At 42.0% G+C, this 17,905-nt stretch overlaps 1 protein-coding gene across 4 annotated transcripts in view; it reads left to right on the top strand.

The window, feature by feature from the left end:
- The window catches only part of LOC307220113 (cytidine monophosphate-N-acetylneuraminic acid hydroxylase-like), a 54,494-nt gene extending 50,147 nt beyond the window's left edge, over positions 1 to 4,347 (top strand). For 2 of the 4 annotated variants that reach the window (XM_079983775.1, XM_079983774.1), the window contains 3 exons: positions 114 to 230; positions 1,879 to 1,994; positions 3,929 to 4,347. In XM_079983775.1, the coding sequence (XP_079839901.1) occupies positions 114 to 230; positions 1,879 to 1,994; positions 3,929 to 4,067 (372 nt within the window). In that variant the 3' untranslated portion in view covers positions 4,068 to 4,347. Of the gene's footprint in view, positions 1 to 113; positions 231 to 1,603; positions 1,834 to 1,878; positions 1,995 to 3,928 lie in introns of those variants that run through there. The other 2 variants (XM_079983777.1, XM_079983776.1) reach the window with 2 other exon arrangements.
- Positions 4,348 to 17,905: the final 13,558 nt, after the last annotated feature.

The following is a 17,905-nucleotide window of genomic DNA, read 5'->3' as shown; positions in this document are numbered from 1 at the left end:
GCTGAGCACCAAGAGTAAATGGGAGAACCAAGCAAAAACCAAATAGTTTGGGGGATTGCACAACATCTATTTGAAATGACAACCTCCTCTTGTTGTTTATATCCCATAACTAGGTAATAGAAACTGATGATGATTTCAATCCTTTGCCTGGAGGGTACAACTACTTAGTGGATTTTTTGGACTTATCTTTTCCAATGAAAATACCAAACCGGGACTGTCCATTTGAGGAAGTAAGGATTACAAATGTATATCTTCTCATGTTCTCAAATATAGAAATATATATATAACATTTCCTTCAAGGACAACAATTTACTTTCACTTATTTCTGGTGACAGGGATTTGGGGGGGGGGGCTATAAAGCTGTGTGTGTTTAATTCAGTATACTAGCACTTAGAATGCACAATTCTTATGCTTTTTATATATAGTTTGTTAAAATATTGTCATGGTTCTCATTGTGTGAAGTGAATCCCTTTGAGCTTATTTATGCAACACTTCCATGCCCTTGTTGTTTCAGAGTGTTCAGCTTACGATACCACCACTCAGCCTTCTTTCAATAGTTTTGTAGCAGTGTTGGGATCTGCTTTCAGTTTTGCTGTGGCTTCAGTTCTTGACCCAAGCAGAGAAATTCCTGTCATCTTAAGGTTAATGTGAACTACCCCAAAGATATGGCATTAGCTGCTGGAAAAGGCCTGAGCAAAGGCTAAGATAAAAAGCAGGGTGGAGAAGAGGGCACTGAGTGAAATGCAGAAAGGGAATATGGGGAAAGGCAGGAAAACAGAGGGCATGAGACTAGGCCTTCTGAAAATACAATATGGCTATTATAAAGTGTCCTCCCAGACCATTAAGAGTCCTGCTTCTAGCTCTAGCTGACTCCACACAAAATGTCCGCTGATGAGTAGAGTCACAAGGCAGCTTCTCATTTTAATTTAGGAAATGTATTTGTAATTTTGAAACATACAAGACCTACAGTTTGGTTACAGCCAGCACTTAGAAATGTTAGCTGGCCAAACATATGGACAGCAACAACTGTATTTCGAGATGGTGTGTTAGGAAAAGGGACAGAAACCTGCTTATTCTCTCTTTGTTGTGTTATTTCAGGATGCCACTAAGAGTAAAAAACAGTCATGCCTAATCATTTTTAATATGAGAAGATATTATTTGTGTTCACACCAGAACACAGCAGCAGAATTAGATACTAATTATGTTTGCACATCAACACTAAACCATGATTGCTTTAATCATGGCTTGTTCAACAAACCATCAGTTGTCTCATAGATGAGCAAACAAACCATGGCTTGTTTTTTCAAAGCTTGGTTTTCTGGCTGTGGTAACCTTGTACTTAGCAGTCTTCGAAGCATCTTCACAAGCAACATTGTTGGGTTCAGACATAACATGAAACCATAGTTAAAGCAAGCCATGGTTCACAAGCCAACAACAAACTATGGCGTCACATCATGGTTTGTTGGCAGAAAACAAACCATGGTAAGTCTGCTGGGCTGGATTCGCGCATTCAAACAAACCATAGTTAAGCTAAGCAAGCCATGCCTCCCTTGGTGATATGTATGAACTAGGACAATGTGATTATATCATGGGCATCTTCCAGAACAGAAGCAGCACCTGGCATCCAAACAGCCACACAACCAGCTTTGTGTGCCAAAGGGAGTTTTGGACTTGTGCTTCACGAACAGCAGTGTCCCCAACACCAGCACCACACAGCAAGCTGCCTTTGAAATTGAAGCAGAACTTTCAGAATTTTCAGTAGGACAGAAAGAAAGAAAATGAGAACTGAAGGTGGTCTTTGGATTCTGCCTATTGGCTGTATTAATGTATCAAATAAAATTGATGCCAGATTTTCATGTACTTTGTCCTTCTCTGCAGATAAAAGCCCGAGTTAGTGTAATGAGGCACATAGTGAAACATGGATTGCTCTGGGATGATCTGTATATAGGATTCCAAACCAGGCTACAACGTGACCCTGACATATATCATCACCAGTAAGCCCATTTGTTTCTGTTGTTGCCATGCTAATGCCAGTCACTAGTATTTGATATAGAATTGTTTTGAAATTGTTCCTTGAAAGCATACGTCTAGGTGTAAATCATTAAGCTGGTGTCAACTGGCATAGCCTCATTGATTATAGTTTTCCCATTCCTTATGCCTCTAGAATACAATGTAAGAAATGGATTCTGTTGTGAACAGAAGCCTGTCTTGAAACAAGTCACTTTATCCCTCATAACAGTTCCAAAGGGGAAAGATACAGAAGCAGCTGCGACTGCATCTATTATTATACAAGTTTGAAAGTCCATGGATTTTTGTGGGGGTTTTTTTTAAGCAATGAGAGGGGTAGAAATGTTCAAAGCATTTTTTTAAAAAGAATTGCAGCTGAACAATTATCACGTGGTCCAGAAAGCATGTTACTTAAGCATGCATTTATCTATTCTGTCTCTTTGCAAAACCAATAATTAATTAACCCCTATAGCAAAACAATCTAATCGGATTTACCTCTAATTAACACACTTGGATCTATACCTAATAGCAATCGAAAGTTAAGAGTGAGTCTTGAAAATTCTATTCTTTTTTCCTTCATAAATACAAAGGACTCAGTGTCATTAGACACTAGTTTGTACATCCCGTTTGTCAATGTATCATTCATTTTCTACCAAATGTTACTTCATTTTGTACACTGCTGCTGGGTCTTGAACTCAGAGCCTTGGGGTTTGTGTCCAGCTGCCCCTTTTTGGTGAGACACTGTATAGTTCAGTTCAGTGTGCTCAGACATTGGACTGACTGCACTCACCTAGGTGGGCTATAGGATCCTTCTGGACAGGAAGAAAAGTTTTAGAGGGCTTCCTGGTCCAGTCAAGTCTGCTTCGGCAACAAGGGCTTCCTGAGCTTTGTCATGATTCTGTATTCCTTGGTCCTGCTTGGCTTCTGCTCCTGTCTCCTGTCTGTCTTCTTGATCCTAGTTTATTCTTTGGTTTTGACTTGCTCTACAGTCCTGACTACTGGCTTGGTCTACAACCCTTGAGTCTTCTCTCAGGCCAGACAGAGGTTGCTATCTATAACCCAACCTTGACAGCAGCCAGCCTAAAGTTACCAAAATATCTTCAACTGTAAACAGAACTGATTTCAGCAGATGAGCTGATACAACCACGCAACTTCCTAGTGGTGCTATGCACAAGGATAAGATTGTAATTATCTGGATGCTTTAATAGATCATATAGAAGCTTAAAATTCTGTTAATGTTTAATTGTTTCTTTAATGATTCCACACACACATAATCTTCTTAGCTGTTTCTATTTTATCTGTGAACCACTTTGAGTTCCTTTCAGGGAAAAATGCAGGATATAAAGATAATAATATTAAGCAAAAACAAAACAAAACAAACAAGTGTTCACAAATTGCTACTGAAAAGCTGTGTGGTCTTATCACCACGTATGTTGCTATTTCACCCTGGAACCAGGCATGTGATGCTGCCATATAGATTAGAGGCCATTGGTTCATTGAGCTCTGTATTGTCTGCACAGTACATCAGGAGTGGCCAACATGTTGAATCCAGGTGTAGGACTACAAATACCATAATCCCCAGAGAGCATGGACAATGGACATGGATTATGGGAGTTATAGTCCAACAACATATTGACCAACATATTGACCAACACATTGGCCAACCCTGCTGTGTACAGTAACTGGCCGTTCTCTAAGGTCTCAGGAGTCTTTCCCAGCCCTGCTATGGATGGTGGGGATTGAACCCAGGATGTTTTGCATGCATGGGCTTTATCACCGAGTTACAATCCTTTTCCCAAGTCCATGAAGGGTTCCCAAGCCTGTGGACTGGGACATAGTGAACAAGTTGATCCAAATTTAATGTACCGGTAGCTACTGTCCTTCTGTGTGTAACTGTTTTTGTTTTCTTATATTTTTAAAGGTTTTGGAATCATTTCCAAACAAAACTTCCTCTGACCCCACCAGTCTTTCTTGGCACAATGCAAACAAAATCTGAATTGAAAGAAAATTGTTATGCAGCCAACCAAGCTGATGATAAGTGCCTGCCTACTAACGTTTAGTCTTCTCTGCATCCTCTGTGGAAAAGTCAAATGGATAAAAACTCTGCTGAATAATCGTGTCTCTATACTATGTGAATTTCCTCTAAAAACAATTTAAGATCTACACACCCTCCCTTCTGAAATTGATTTTCTTTGCAAGTACTACCTAGAAGCATGGGTCTGAAAAATCTGAAACTGTTTGGTTGGTGTATGGAATTTTGGGATTCTAAAATTGTTTTAACTGCTTGTCGCCTAGAAAAACCTTGGTTATGGGGTGATGAAGTAAAAGCAATAAATCAACTAGACTGTGTGCACCTTACCATTTACTGTAGCTCCAGTGGACTTCAGCTGGTTAGAGCATGGTGCTGATAACACCAAGAGTGCAGGTTCGATGCCCACACGGGACTGCTGCATATTCCTGCCTTGCAGGGGGTTGGACTAGATCAGGCATAGGCAAACTTGGCCCTCCAGATGTTTTGGGGCTACAACTCCCATCATCCCTAGCTAACAGGACCAGTGGTCAGGGATGATGGGAGTTGTAGTCCCAAAACATCTGGAGGGCGGAGTTTGCCTATGCCTCGACTAGATGATCCTCAGGGTTCCTTCCAACACTACAATTGTGTGATTCCATCCATTTGTTGAATCCACATGCAGATGACGCTATCCACAGGTATCTCATAGTTTCTTCTGCAATACTGTGTTTTGATGCGGTTTTCCACAAGCCGGCTGTACTCCAACTTGAGAGTCATAGAATTATTCAATGCTTTGTGAATCCCAGGTGAATTTCCCTGTGTTTCATTCCTTGAGGAGTTGAGAATGGACACCAAGAATTCCATCTTACCTTTTCTATAAATGATAATTCTAAATGCTGTGTTCATGTTATGTGTTGAATACATGGTATCTTATACCCTTGTTTCCATTTTGATTGTTGTTAGAATTTATTGACATGATTCACTTTAAAATCTTTTAAAAAAGCAATGTTTTAAAATATCCAAATCAAGCCGAGCTTTTAGTTTTAAAAAATGATTTCCCATTTTTCTCCCATTTTCTGATAATTTATTTGTCTAGTTGTTTATTTAAGCCCAGGGCCTTGGAGGGGTGGTGGTGGAACAAAATCAAAGTGAGCAGTCATGGGGGGTAATTGTTTCTGCTATTTTTCCGGCAGGAGAAGTAGTTATGCTTCATATTTTTTGTATTATTGGTTATGAAAAATCAGTAAGAGGGTAAGTTGGGAGGAAATTTGAACAAATGAAGGCAATCGTTATTTCCAAACTTGTTGGAATGGAGGAACATTACATTCTTCTGAAAAGGAAGTTCTCAGGGTTTGCTGAGTTCTCTAAAGTCATTGAAATCATAATAGTTTTAATTCCAATGAATCAAGAGATTATAACAGAGCACCTACATGTCACATTTGATTTATCTCTCCCTCCCACCATGCACACACTAACTGGCTGACTGAATCCAACCATGCCATTCACCACTGCTCAGCTGCTGGGATAATTGAAATAAAGTGTTGAGAGTGACTGCTCATTCATTAGTTTCCAGATATATAGGCATATAGAAGTGCAGCTTGATAGGGTACATGTGATTGCACTCTTTATGAAGTCAAGCTAAGCGTGATTCATGTAATGGGCACCCCTCAGATTTTGTAAGAATACTTGAGTCATTGTGCATTGTTGTACATAATGCAGCAATGACGCAAATGCTTTCTGGCCTTTCTGCCATTCCCCAAAACCCTGACTCTTCACTAAGTTTACTTGCCTCGTTTGATGTTAAACCACATGGAAGCCATTTCAAAATAACTAATTATTGGTCTTGTTTTAAGCTGAGAAGTCTACACTATGTAATTAACTTTAATGGGAGCATTTGGCATTGGCCGCTGAATGCGGGTGTGGATTAAATGGCCCATTCTTGAGAACTGGTTATGAGTGGACACCGTAGCTGTGTACTCACCACACATTTAAAGCACATGCCCCTCACAGAAAAAGAATCCTGGGAACTGTACCTTGTTAAAGGTGTTGGAAATTGTAGCTCCAGGAGGGTTAAACTACAGTTCCCAGGATTTTTTTTTGGGGGGGGGGGTTGTTTGTGTTTTTGTTTGCTTTGAATGTTAATGTGTATTCAGCCTTTGTTGGCTGTTACAGTAGTTAACAGCAATCCTAGAGCAACATTGCTGTTTTGGAAAGCAAATGCCAGGATGCCATCTGGATAGTAATTTCAAAAGGCATAGGGGATTTTAGGCCATTCTCCTGCTTTATGAAAAGTATTCACTGCCACCCACATTCTCTGAGCATGCCATGATTGATCCCGTGAAAAAAATGATGCGAGGGGCAAAAATAAAGGTTTGTTCACCCAACAATTTCAGCATGGGGCAACCCCAAGAAAAATTGGTCCTATACAGACTTCAAGCCCATAATGAACCAGCTTCAAATCATGAGCATCAGTCTCCATATTCTGAATATAGTTTTGAGACACATCAGAGCACAAAACCCTACAAGGGGGTTACTTGCAGCATGTCAAAATACAAACTCAGCATGTGAACTATTTCTAATTTACCTAGACTCACGCAGGCTAAACTCTCCCACGCTGAACCGAGTGCAGAATTTTGCCATTTCCATTTACGGTGCTTGCTGATCACTGAAAAATAACACAGAGGCAGCATCACATTATTTTCAGAGGGTACAGCTTACTTATTTTTAAGGTCGACACAGAAAAATTATATTAAATAGCAGTTCAGATATTAGGCAGAAGGTGGCACAAGAACAGCGTTGTATGAAGCTCCGTAAGAAAAACATGTCAAAAACTGGGTTTCTGCATGCCAAGATGGCATAGCTTCCCCCCCCCCCACCCAATAATGTGTGCTTGAAGCCTGGTACATAATAATAATTAGTGCATTACACTGTGCAGCCATACTTGGACAGATCCAGAGCTCCAGGAGCCTGGATTATAACATTTATTGCCATTCTACAAGAGACTAAAAGAGATGTCTGTTAGGCATGTCTACGTACCTACCCTGATGCAACATGGGCTGCTTTCTGATGGTAGCAGCAACAAAACAAGCATGTCTACCTTTTGTACTGTAAGGTAAAGGTAAAGTGACCCCTGACCATTAGGTCCAGTCGTGACCAACTCTGGGGTTGTGGCTCTCATCTCACTTTATTGGCCGAGGGAGCCGGCTTACAGCTTCCGGGTCATGTGGCCAGCATGACTAAGACACTTCTGGCGAACCAGAGCAGTGCACGGAAACGCCGTTTACCTTCCCGCCAGAGCGGTACCTATTTATCTGCTTGCACTTTGATGTGCTATCGAACTGCTAGGTTGGCAGGAGCAGGGACTGAGCAATGGGAGCTCACCCCGTTGCGGGGATTCGAACCGCTGACCTTCTGATTGGCAAGTCCTAAGCTCTGTGGTTTAACCTACAGCGCCACCATGTCCCTATTTTGTACTGTACTAATGCACTAGCTCTGTTGACTGCTAATCACCCATTTGAGTGCTAATCACTCCAAGCTTATTTCAAGAGTTCAAAGCTCTGCTGGCATGCTCTCCATCTTCTGTTCCCCTGACAACCGTTGATGCCACCAGAACCTACAGGTAGCTTAAGCTCTCCCACCTGTGGTCCCATGAAGGAAAGGGATTTTTCAAAATGCCTTTCTTTATTGTCACAAAGAAAGGGCAGTTCCCTATGGGCTCAGCTGCTGATAGACCTGGCTTGGGGGAGAGAACCTAAGATCTCTTCCAAGCCAGTGACAGTGAGTTCTCATAGCCTTCTCCCCCTGTTTTTGTGGGTGAGGATCTGTAGCACTCCCTCCTCAAACTCTCCTCCTTTTTCCTTTTTGGAAGGCCTCTCACCAAGGCCTACACACCTCTACTATGCACTTAATCTGTGCATGAGCATCTGAGGGAGATGGAGTCATTCAGACAATGGCAAACAGAGGCATTAGGGCATGGTGGTTGAATGAAAAAGAGGGAAGTAAGATGATTTCAGCAGGCGTAGCTTGCACGAACACTCCCTCTTCTACACAACTATTAAAGATAGTCTTTTACATTCAGGCAAAGGGAACAGGGGGAATATTTTTATTGATTTCAGACCTATTGGAAGCTTCCTTCAGGGTTTAATTTAGGAACAATCCACTACATTTTGAGATGCTGGAAGGATGGAAAGAAGGATGGTTGGCTTGGTAAGATTGTTGTTGTTGTTAGCTTCCTTGAACAATCTTCAGGGAGGAAGTGGAGTTGAAATATTCAAATAAATAAATAAAAGTGTGTGTTATGAGGTGCAAATTTTGGCCTTACAAACCTGCCAGGAAGTCATGGAATTTGTGGTTTAAGCATGCCTCTCAAGGTGTTCTGGGTGCAAAATGCGCCCTCAGGAAATGAGGGATGTGCGAAACATAGACTACAATTCTATACCCAACAGAACTCAATGGGACTTGCTTCTTAGTAGACATATATTGAGTTTCCAAATCAGGGGAAAACACACTTCTGTCTGCTCCAAGAAATTGTGATTGGAGACTGGGGAATGATGGTGTTACAAGACTCTTGGTTGAAAAATAAAATAAGCTGCCAATTCCTAAACATGTTTATGTGCAAGTTCCTCAATCAAATTCAACATTTCAAAGAAAATGTATTTAGGATGGGAACATAGATGTGAAATATAACATTATTATTTTTTCCGGAAATCCAGCATGTGGGAACAGCTGCCCCCCGCTGTCCCCCTCTGGCTCTTCTGATCTCCAATTCTGAGTTTCAGTGCTAAAAATCACAGCCACTATCAATTGCACACAATATGCGTTGGAGAAAGAAGACAGAAAAAGAAAAGAGATTCTGCTAGCACAGTTCAAGGGCTCTCTCCAAACCAAGGCTAAGAAAGGGGGGGGGGGAGGAATGAAAAGATGGAGCAAAGGGAGGAAATCTTGATTCTGAGCCAAACTCTTTTCTGTTCTCTCTCTCTCTCTCTCTCTCTCTCTCTCTCTCTCTCTCTGTCTCCCTCCACCTTGTATATAAAGGTAAAGGTAAAGGTAAAGGTACCCCTGCCCGTACGGGCCAGTCTTGACAGACTCTGGGGTTGTGCGCCCATCTCACTTAAGAGGCCAGGGGCCAGCGCTGTCCGGAGACACTTCCGGGTCACGCCGTTTACCTTCCCGCTGGTAAGCGGTCCCTATTTATATTTTGTTAAATCAAGAAACACTGAGCATCATTGCCCTCAAGGCCCAATATGACAACAGTGGCATACCTTCCAATATTCCTCCGATGAAAAGAGGGACATCCTATTCCACCAGCATCATAATTTTATTATTTATACCCCGCCCATCTGACTGGGTTGCTCCAGCCACTTTGGGTGGCTTCCAACATATATAAAAACATGATAAAGCTCCCCTCTACAGGGCTGCCTTCAGATGGCTCAGGGGTCACATAACTCCATACCTTCCAACATTTCTCTGATGAAAATAGGGACATCCTAAGGAAAAGCAGGACATTTGGGGACCAAATCAGAAACCGGGATGGCTTCTGTAAATCTGGGACTGTCCCTGAAAGGTGTGCAGTGGAAGGAAGGCCCCAGCTCCTCCTCCCTCCCACCAGCTGGGAAAGGATGGGGACTGAAGTCTCATGAAGGTCAGAGAGTCCCACTGCTCTTTCCCCAAGCCAGGAGAAGGGTTGGGGCTCTTCCAGAACTGACTCCCACTGGCCTCTGAGAGGTTTGTAAAGCAGCAAACTTGGAGAACGGCAGAATGGAAAATTCTGCATTTATGGAGTGTTGCCTGAAAGGATTTTGCCGCAATTGCACTAGCTCAAAAGCTTAGAAACAGCCACAGAGCAGCATTTTCAAAAACCATTGAGATGACAACAGGGAAAACAAAACACTGGAGGGGAATAGCTTGAGAAAAGCATCATCTGGATTTTAATAAATAAGTGAACAATGGAGTCGGTGCTGGAGAAAGCAGCCTTGTGTGGAAGCACTCTCGGTGATGATACTCAGCATGATGGATGGGGAACATGATAGAACCTCAGGGAATGATTTATTGACTTCTGTCCTGCAATGCTGATAACTTGTGTCTGTGCACAGAAATGTGAAGCAACTCAACCAAAACTCTTGGAATCTTCCTGTTTAAGAGCCACGGTCGATCGGATGTTATTACCACTGCAAATATCAGCTGTGAGGGGATCCAGATTTGGAGCCATAAGTTAAACCCTGTCCCCTCAGCACCATGCCCTAAGTCTAAATATGTGGGACCCATTTGCTTAAAAATACCAACACAATTTGTAGTTGAATTATATCACATTTTTTGTTTGTTTGTTTTGCTCTAGTTGTGGCATACATGACTCTACCTCTCCCCATTTCACTCTCACAACAACCCTGTGAGGTAGGATGGGCTGAGGAACTGTGACTGGCCCAAGTTCACCCGGTGTGTTTCATGGCTGAAACTGGTCTCCCAGATGCTTGCCAAATACTCTAACCACTACACCACATCAACTCCCTCAGCTCCGAGTCCTGTCTTTCTCTGGGACTCTTCTGGTGACACCATTTAGCCACTCAGTCGGTGCAGCATGAGACTTTCAATTCCAGGGTTGTGGGTTTGAGCCCCACGTTGGGTGAAAGATTCCCACATTGCAGGGGGTTGGACTAGATGACCCTTGTGGTCCCTTCCAACTCTAATTCTATGATTCTAAGACTCAGCAACAAGCAGAACACATGAGCAGACTCAGGGGTGTACCAGCAGGGGCCACTATGTGGCAGCAGAGAGGACCAGGCCTTGGCAGTTCAGATTGCAGGGAGCTGCTGGGAAGCTGTTTCTATAGCAACAAAGCATCTCTGTTGGTTTCCCATGCTCCTTTCATCTCTTGCAAGAAACTTCTCTTTGGGCCTGGAAAGTTGATTCAATGAGTCCTGGATGCAGATAAGACTACCATTATACCAGATTATATGTTACTTTCTATCTGGGAAGAACAGAGCAGGAAAGGGCCAAGACTTACTCCCCTCTCATGTCATGTTCAAGAAATGACTGGAATAGAAGAGGAAACAGGTTTTCTTTGTGGGGAGGGAATAGTAGACAGCTCAACAGCAGAGTATTTGAAAGATGGAAAACAGCAAAAAGCGATGTTCAAAGGGAAAGGATATTAATCAATACTGTGGCGATCAATGCAATTTCTGTGTTATAATATGGTTGAAGTATCAGTTCGCTTTTATGCCCATCAGTGATTATTTTATACAAAGGATTATTTCACTTGCTGTTGCATTCTGATGGACATTTCAATAAACATTTTAACAGTAACTGGAGAGGGGCAGGAGAAGTAGCACCTGCGGGGGCTTTAAAAGCTTTGCTACCGAATGATCCAAAGTTTTCTGTATCTGATTCGAGTTTCAAAGTAACGTGGCTGGGTGTGACTTGGCTCAGCAGTTTGCATTCTTCACAGTGCAATTGAAAGACTCGCTCACCCCAGTGATATTTCAAAGTAAAGCTGTGGTGAGAGGACATGCTGCTATTCTTTCTTTTGATGCTGACACTTTGCATTCTTTTATGGAAAAATGAGTTGGTGGAAATATAGGAAGGGAAAGTAGACTCACACAGCTAAGCTTTTCAGAAATTTCCTTTCGCACTCTGGATGCAGATTATTTAATGCAAATGGCCCACTGAAATCCTTTGTGTTACATGTTTAAAAATATATAGCTTGGAACCAGTTGAGCATAGAATCACTGACATCTGCCTACACAAAGGTAAAATATGTTGGAAGTGCTTTATTTTGCAGTTTGGTGAGCTTGTATTAAAGAAGACAAAAAGCGAAGGCATCAACAGGCAGCAAATATCTAGAAAACATTGCCATTACCTACACATCGTGTCATGTCTGGATGAAAATACCTGCCTTCGCTATCATTTTTGCTCACCCTGATTGTAAAATCCGCACGTGGTCAGATTCTTCTAACCTTGGTTCTTGCCTGGGCATTGGAAAAGCTGTCTATACAAAATAGGAAAGCTATTTATGTGGAGGCTGCCATTGGCTCAGAGTGGAGACAGTAACAGAATCATAGACTCATAGAGCTGAAAGGGTCGTCCCCAAAGTCCATCTACTGTAATTCTATCTTCTGCAATGCAGGTTGTTGTTGTTGTTTAGTTGTTTAGTTGTGTCCGACTCTTCGTGACCCCATGGACCAGAGCACGCCAGGCACTTCTGTCTTCCACTGTCTCCCGCAGTTTGGTCAGACTCATGTTTGTAGCTTCGAGAACACTGTCCAACCATCTTGTCCTCTGTCATCCCCTTCTCCTTGTGCCCTCCTTCTTTCCCAACATCAGGGTCTTTTCCAGGGAGTCTTCTCTTCTCATGAGGTGGCCAAAGTATTGGAGCCTCAGCTTCACGATCTGTCCTTCCAGTGAGCACTCAGGGCTAATTTCCTTAAGAATGGATGCGTTTGATCTTCTTGCAGTCCATGGGGCTCTCAAGAGTCTCCTCCAGCAGCAATGCAGGAATCACAGCTAAAGAATCACTGACACGTGGCTGTCTGACCTTTGTTTAAAAATCTCCACTGAAGGAGAGCCCACCACCTTCTGAGGTGCTTCATGCCACAGTCAAACAGCTCTTACTGTCAGAAAGTTAAATAATAATAGTAAATAACAAGTTATTCCTAATGTTTAATCAGAATCTTCTTTCTTAACATTTGAATCCATAGCAGGAGATATGCACTGTAACACTGTTATGAACTATAAACCTTGTGGCAACTGGGGCTGCCTGCTTGGTAACTCTTAACATGTTTATTTACAATGTTATCTTATTCCTATTTCCTCAGGAAAGTGAGCATAGGATTGCAGCTTTAATGTGCAATTTATTTTTCTAGCGAAAGCCTTAACACTGGAGATTTATGTAAATTTCTTAACAGTTAGAGGGAACTTGAGATGGAAGATTGTTCCCTACTGAGGGTTTGAATGTCACTCTAACTTCAAAATAATAATTCTCTTTGCTAAGAGGAGAGTTGTTACTGGCTCACGACCATCACAGAGAGCTTCATAGGCCCACACTTGCTTGTAAAAACCTTTGCCAAGCTTAGCAGAATACTGTCGTTTGTTTAAGGTTGTCAGAGTAACTATGGATTTTGCATGGTATCAAGTAAGGCTGTGCACACACCATCCCTTTAAAGCACATTCAAAACGCATTATTTCCCTCAAAGAATTCTGGGCACTGCAGTTTGTGAAGGGCTGCTGGGAACTGTAACTCTGTGAGGCCTAAACTCCAGTGCCCAGAATTCTTTGAGGGATAGAATTGTTTTGAATATCCTTTAAAGGGATAGCGTATACATAGCCATCGCATTCATGAGTAAATGCACTGAAATCAGTGTGATTAAGTTTAACATGCCCACCAATTACAGCGGGTCAGTTTTGAGAAAACCAGCCACTACCTTTAAATCTAAGAATGCATTCATAGGAACATCGGAATCTGCCTCGTACCAAAACAACCAGTTGGCCCATCTTGGTCAGTATTGTGTACTGAAACTGACTGACAACAGCTCTCTGAGGTTTTCAGACAGGGATATTTCCCAACCCTACCTAGGGATCAGGTATCCGCCCCCCCCCCCCAGTGCATGTGTTCACAAGGGCCCACATCTCAATGGTAGATCATGAGCTTTGCACACAAAAGGTTTGCGTTAACACCAAGGTTGCAGGTTCGATCCCCCTAGACTTGAAAGATTCTCAGCATTCCTTCCAACTCTACAATTCTACAATCCTTGCATCTCCAGGTAGGTCTGGCAAAGAACTCTGTGTGACAACCTTGGAGAGCCACCTGGGTGGTTTATCTTGTCCAAAATTCGGCTCCCACAGTGGCCAACTAGAGGCCTTTTGGGAGCCCAGGAGGAAGACATGAACTCAACAGTAACTCCTTCAGCAACTGGAGCTGCTGAAGAGACAGACTAGAAGAATTATAGTAGTTAGGCTGGGGGGAAATGAGAATAAACCAAGAAAAATCTCCAGTTCATGGCACAGAGCACCTGAGGCCTTCAGATAAATATGTAACACAAACACACAAGCCAAACCTGAGCATTGTCTTAATCTGCATCGTTCTCCTTCCCTGTGACAACCCTATTAAAAATATTGCCGGCAATGTTTATAACACAAACAAAAGAAAGGGACGATACCTGTCAACCATCCTAATTACAGATCCGTTTTTTGTTCCCAGCCCCAAGCCCCACGCCTGCTGCTATGTCTCACTTATTCATGTAAATTTGGTTTTTCAAAGCAACCGTGAGTGAAATATGAACAGAGAAAGTGGCTTCCCCCCTGTTCTAATTAAAGAAGCAGTGCTTCATTCATGCAAAGTTCCTCTTTGCCTTGCAGTGGGGGTCTTTTGAGCCCACTTTATATAAGTTGGGAGATGTAAAATAATAATATCGAGCTGGGAGAAGAGAGAAAGGGACGCGGTCTGTCTGTCACATACCAGTTAAATTATTGCCTGTTTATTTATCCTGAGTCGTCAATGGTCATGGTGCTATAGGACAACATAAGCAAAAAGGCAGGCTCCTGTGGTGACACACTTAAAATCTAACTTTTGACAGATATATTGGAAAGGGAAGAATGGGAATGTGGAAAGTTGCCTTATATTGAGCCAGACCACTAGTCCATCTAGCTCAGGACTGACTACACTAGTGTAGGGAAGGAAGGAATCATATAATGGGAAAGCAGCACGAGGGTCATCTAGTCCAACCCTCTGCAAAGCAGGAATCCTTTGTCCAATGTGGGACTCGAACCCACAACCCTAAGATTAAGACCCATGCTCTACAGAGGAAAAGTTTACTTCCTCTGAGGGGAGAGGACCAGAAAAAAAGTGTGGAAGGAAATTAGAAAGTAAGATAAAAGGTTAACATTTTAAACTATCTTTTATTTATTGCATGTATATCGCACCATTTCTCCAAAGAGCTCAAGGTTGTGTTCATGGTTATTATCCCCCTCCTCTTTCAGTCTCCACAGCAACACTTTCTGTGAAGTAGGTTAGGCTTGGCTGGCCCAAGGTCACCCAGTGAGCTTCATGGCTGAGTAGGAATATGAATCCTGGTCTCCCTGGGCCTAGTCTGACACTCTAACCACTACACAACACAGGCTTTCATAACAGCAGCAGCAAAAACTAAGAAGGCGAAGGAGAGGAAAGCTGTTACAGGAGGAAGAAGTGAATGTAAAAGGAACTAGGAGGAGGGAGGAAAGAAACTGGTGGTTTGGGGGTAGGAATAAGGTACAAGTTGGGTGTGAAGGGAGCAGCAGGGAATTCAGGAAATGGGTAAAAATATTTTGAGAGGCATGTGGGGGTGAGAAGGGCAAAATATAAAAGCCAAAGTCATCTCCACCGAGATGCTTTGGATCAGTAAATTCTACCCAAAATGAGAAGGCACAATACCTCCAGAGGGAATATATTATACTTAGCTTGAGGAAAGCTGAGATAAAATGCTGTAGCAGTGAATCTAGCAATTTCCAAGGACGGATTAAGAAAACAAACAAATTGGAGGCCTCTGAGAATGGTAGACATCTAAAGTGATCTTATGCATACGGTAAATTCAGAAACGACAAAGCAGATTCCACTGTTTATATTAAACTGCTTCCATATAGCAGGTTTAGGATCATGTTGTTGTTGTTGTTGTTGTTGTTTCAACTTATACACCGCCTTATACCCAGAGGTCTCAGGGCAGTTCGCAACAAGACCACAAAATACAAAATCAAACCAAAAGCAGTAACCCAATAACCTTCCCCCCAAAAGCCACGTTCTAAAAGGGTGTTGGATGTCAATAAGATCAACCAAAGGCCTGGTTAAAAAGGAATGTTTTTGCCTGGCGCCTAAAGGTATATAATGAAGGTGCCATGCAAACTTCCCTGGGGAGAGCGTTCCATAGACAGGGAGCCACTGCAGATATTACCATATTTTTCCATCTATAAGATGCCCCCATGTATAAGACTATTTTGGAGAACTCAGATTTAAGAAAATGGAGGGAGATGGCCCCGTGTATAAGACGCCCCCTAATTTTTGACAATATTTTTAAGCGGGGAAACCTAGTCTTATACACGGTAATTGATATTAATTGGCTTAAGTCTAAATCAACATAACTAAATAGGCTGGTGTGTTTTTACTATGTTAAAGATTGCGCTCAGTTCTTGTTGGGAGGCGTATCAATGCATGACTTATGGCTTAATGCTGAAAATGCAAAATGTACCTGACTTTAATAGAGAAACAACCATTGGACAATGGACCTTTTAATGAACCTGGTGTGAGTTTCTAGTATTGAAAAGTGAAGCCAATCAAGTCTGTGATGCTCTCAAGTTTCACTGTGAACATTCTGCTCAGCTCAACAGTTTATACTGCATTTTTAAATATCCAAGAAACAGGATGTTGGAAAGCGTTTTATAGCAAATGGTCTGAGTTCTGTCCTATGTATACACAGAAGTCAGGTTTTGCAAAAGGGGAGAGAACTTTTTTATTTAAAAAATTAGCTGCATTTTAGAGCAGGAGATCGACTCTAAAACATTTCCAGATAAATATACAAGTAAAATTATTGCACATGGTTTTAGAGAGAGGCTTGGATGTGGACAGGAAGGAACTTTTTATTGCAGACAGGTTTAGGAAGAGCCTTGGATTTAGACATGATGGGATCTTTTATTCATAGGTGCATATTTTGTGCCACTGGAAATGTACTATTATTGCTCTTTCACTATGTGATCAACTCTGCACAAACAACTCACCCCAAATTCTGCAAGTGCCAGGTTGGACTTTGATAATAATACTCTCAAGATGGCATTTCAATGGACAAGTGGATAGGTAATAAATCTAATGATCATCATCATCACCATCATCATCATAATCAGTAAGTAAAGTCCTAAAATAGCCCCATTGCTTTACAGCTAATAATTTATATAGCATTTTTCATTGCTTTATAGTTTCACTCTTCACATCAGCTAAGCAAAAGGTCCTGCCCCAAAGAGCTTACAGTTCCAAATCAGATGGCACTGAGAGGACAGAGGGAAGAGTGGGATTTCTTTTTTGTCCACCCTTCACTACACTTCACATCCAAGTCATACCTGACATGCTTTCAGTCCACTTAATGCCTGTGATGACATGTATTGCTGTCCATCCAAAGTTAAGTCTGCAATAATAGACTACTTGAGACATGTCCAAATGGAAACTTCCCAGACCGCAGTCTGCTTGTTTGGCACTTCTTTTCGGCACTTGCCTGCTAATGGGTGTGAGTGGTGATGCTAATGCACATGGAGTATTTTAACAGTGAGATTTAACCAGGTGTATAATGGATGTAAAATCAACACTGGCTAGAAGCATTTTCACGTGTGAGGCTTAAGCAGATTTGTGCTCAGATCAGTCTATGATAAACCCTGCATTGGTTAGAGATTGTTGTTTTTTCAATTTCTAGTGGGCTGGCCATGTTAGGTCACTTCCAGATTATTTGTTTGGTGAGCATTCCTCCGAATTTGTTCTCACAAGGTTTGCAGGAAAGTTAGAGAACATTGGCTAAGTGCACATTAACCTGATCGTAGTACAAAAATATAGTACTTCTCAATAGGGAATCATTTGTGCTAGTCTGAAATATGCTGCTTTTGCTAGGTACAAAAACACAAGTACACTGTCTCCATTGATTTTAATAAAATGTCCTGTGTACACAGCCATTAGCAATGGTTTGTCAAGCAAAATGATACTTCCCAGTGTAATTTTCAATCACTTTCCTTATTGCAAAAAGCTCTAATTTTGGTGGAGTGCTAAATCAACTTTAATGGCACAACCGGCATTTGCTATATGCGAATCCTACCCAAAAAGTGCAACAGTCTGCAAAGGACCTTTGGTTGTTTTTGCTGCCACAGACTTAGGGTGCTTCCAGACAGAGGGGG

This window comes from Podarcis cretensis (assembly GCF_951804945.1).
Source record: "Podarcis cretensis genome assembly, chromosome: 7".
NCBI classification, from domain to species: Eukaryota; Metazoa; Chordata; class Lepidosauria; order Squamata; family Lacertidae; genus Podarcis; species Podarcis cretensis.
This window is presented reverse-complemented; position numbering and strand designations above follow the sequence as displayed.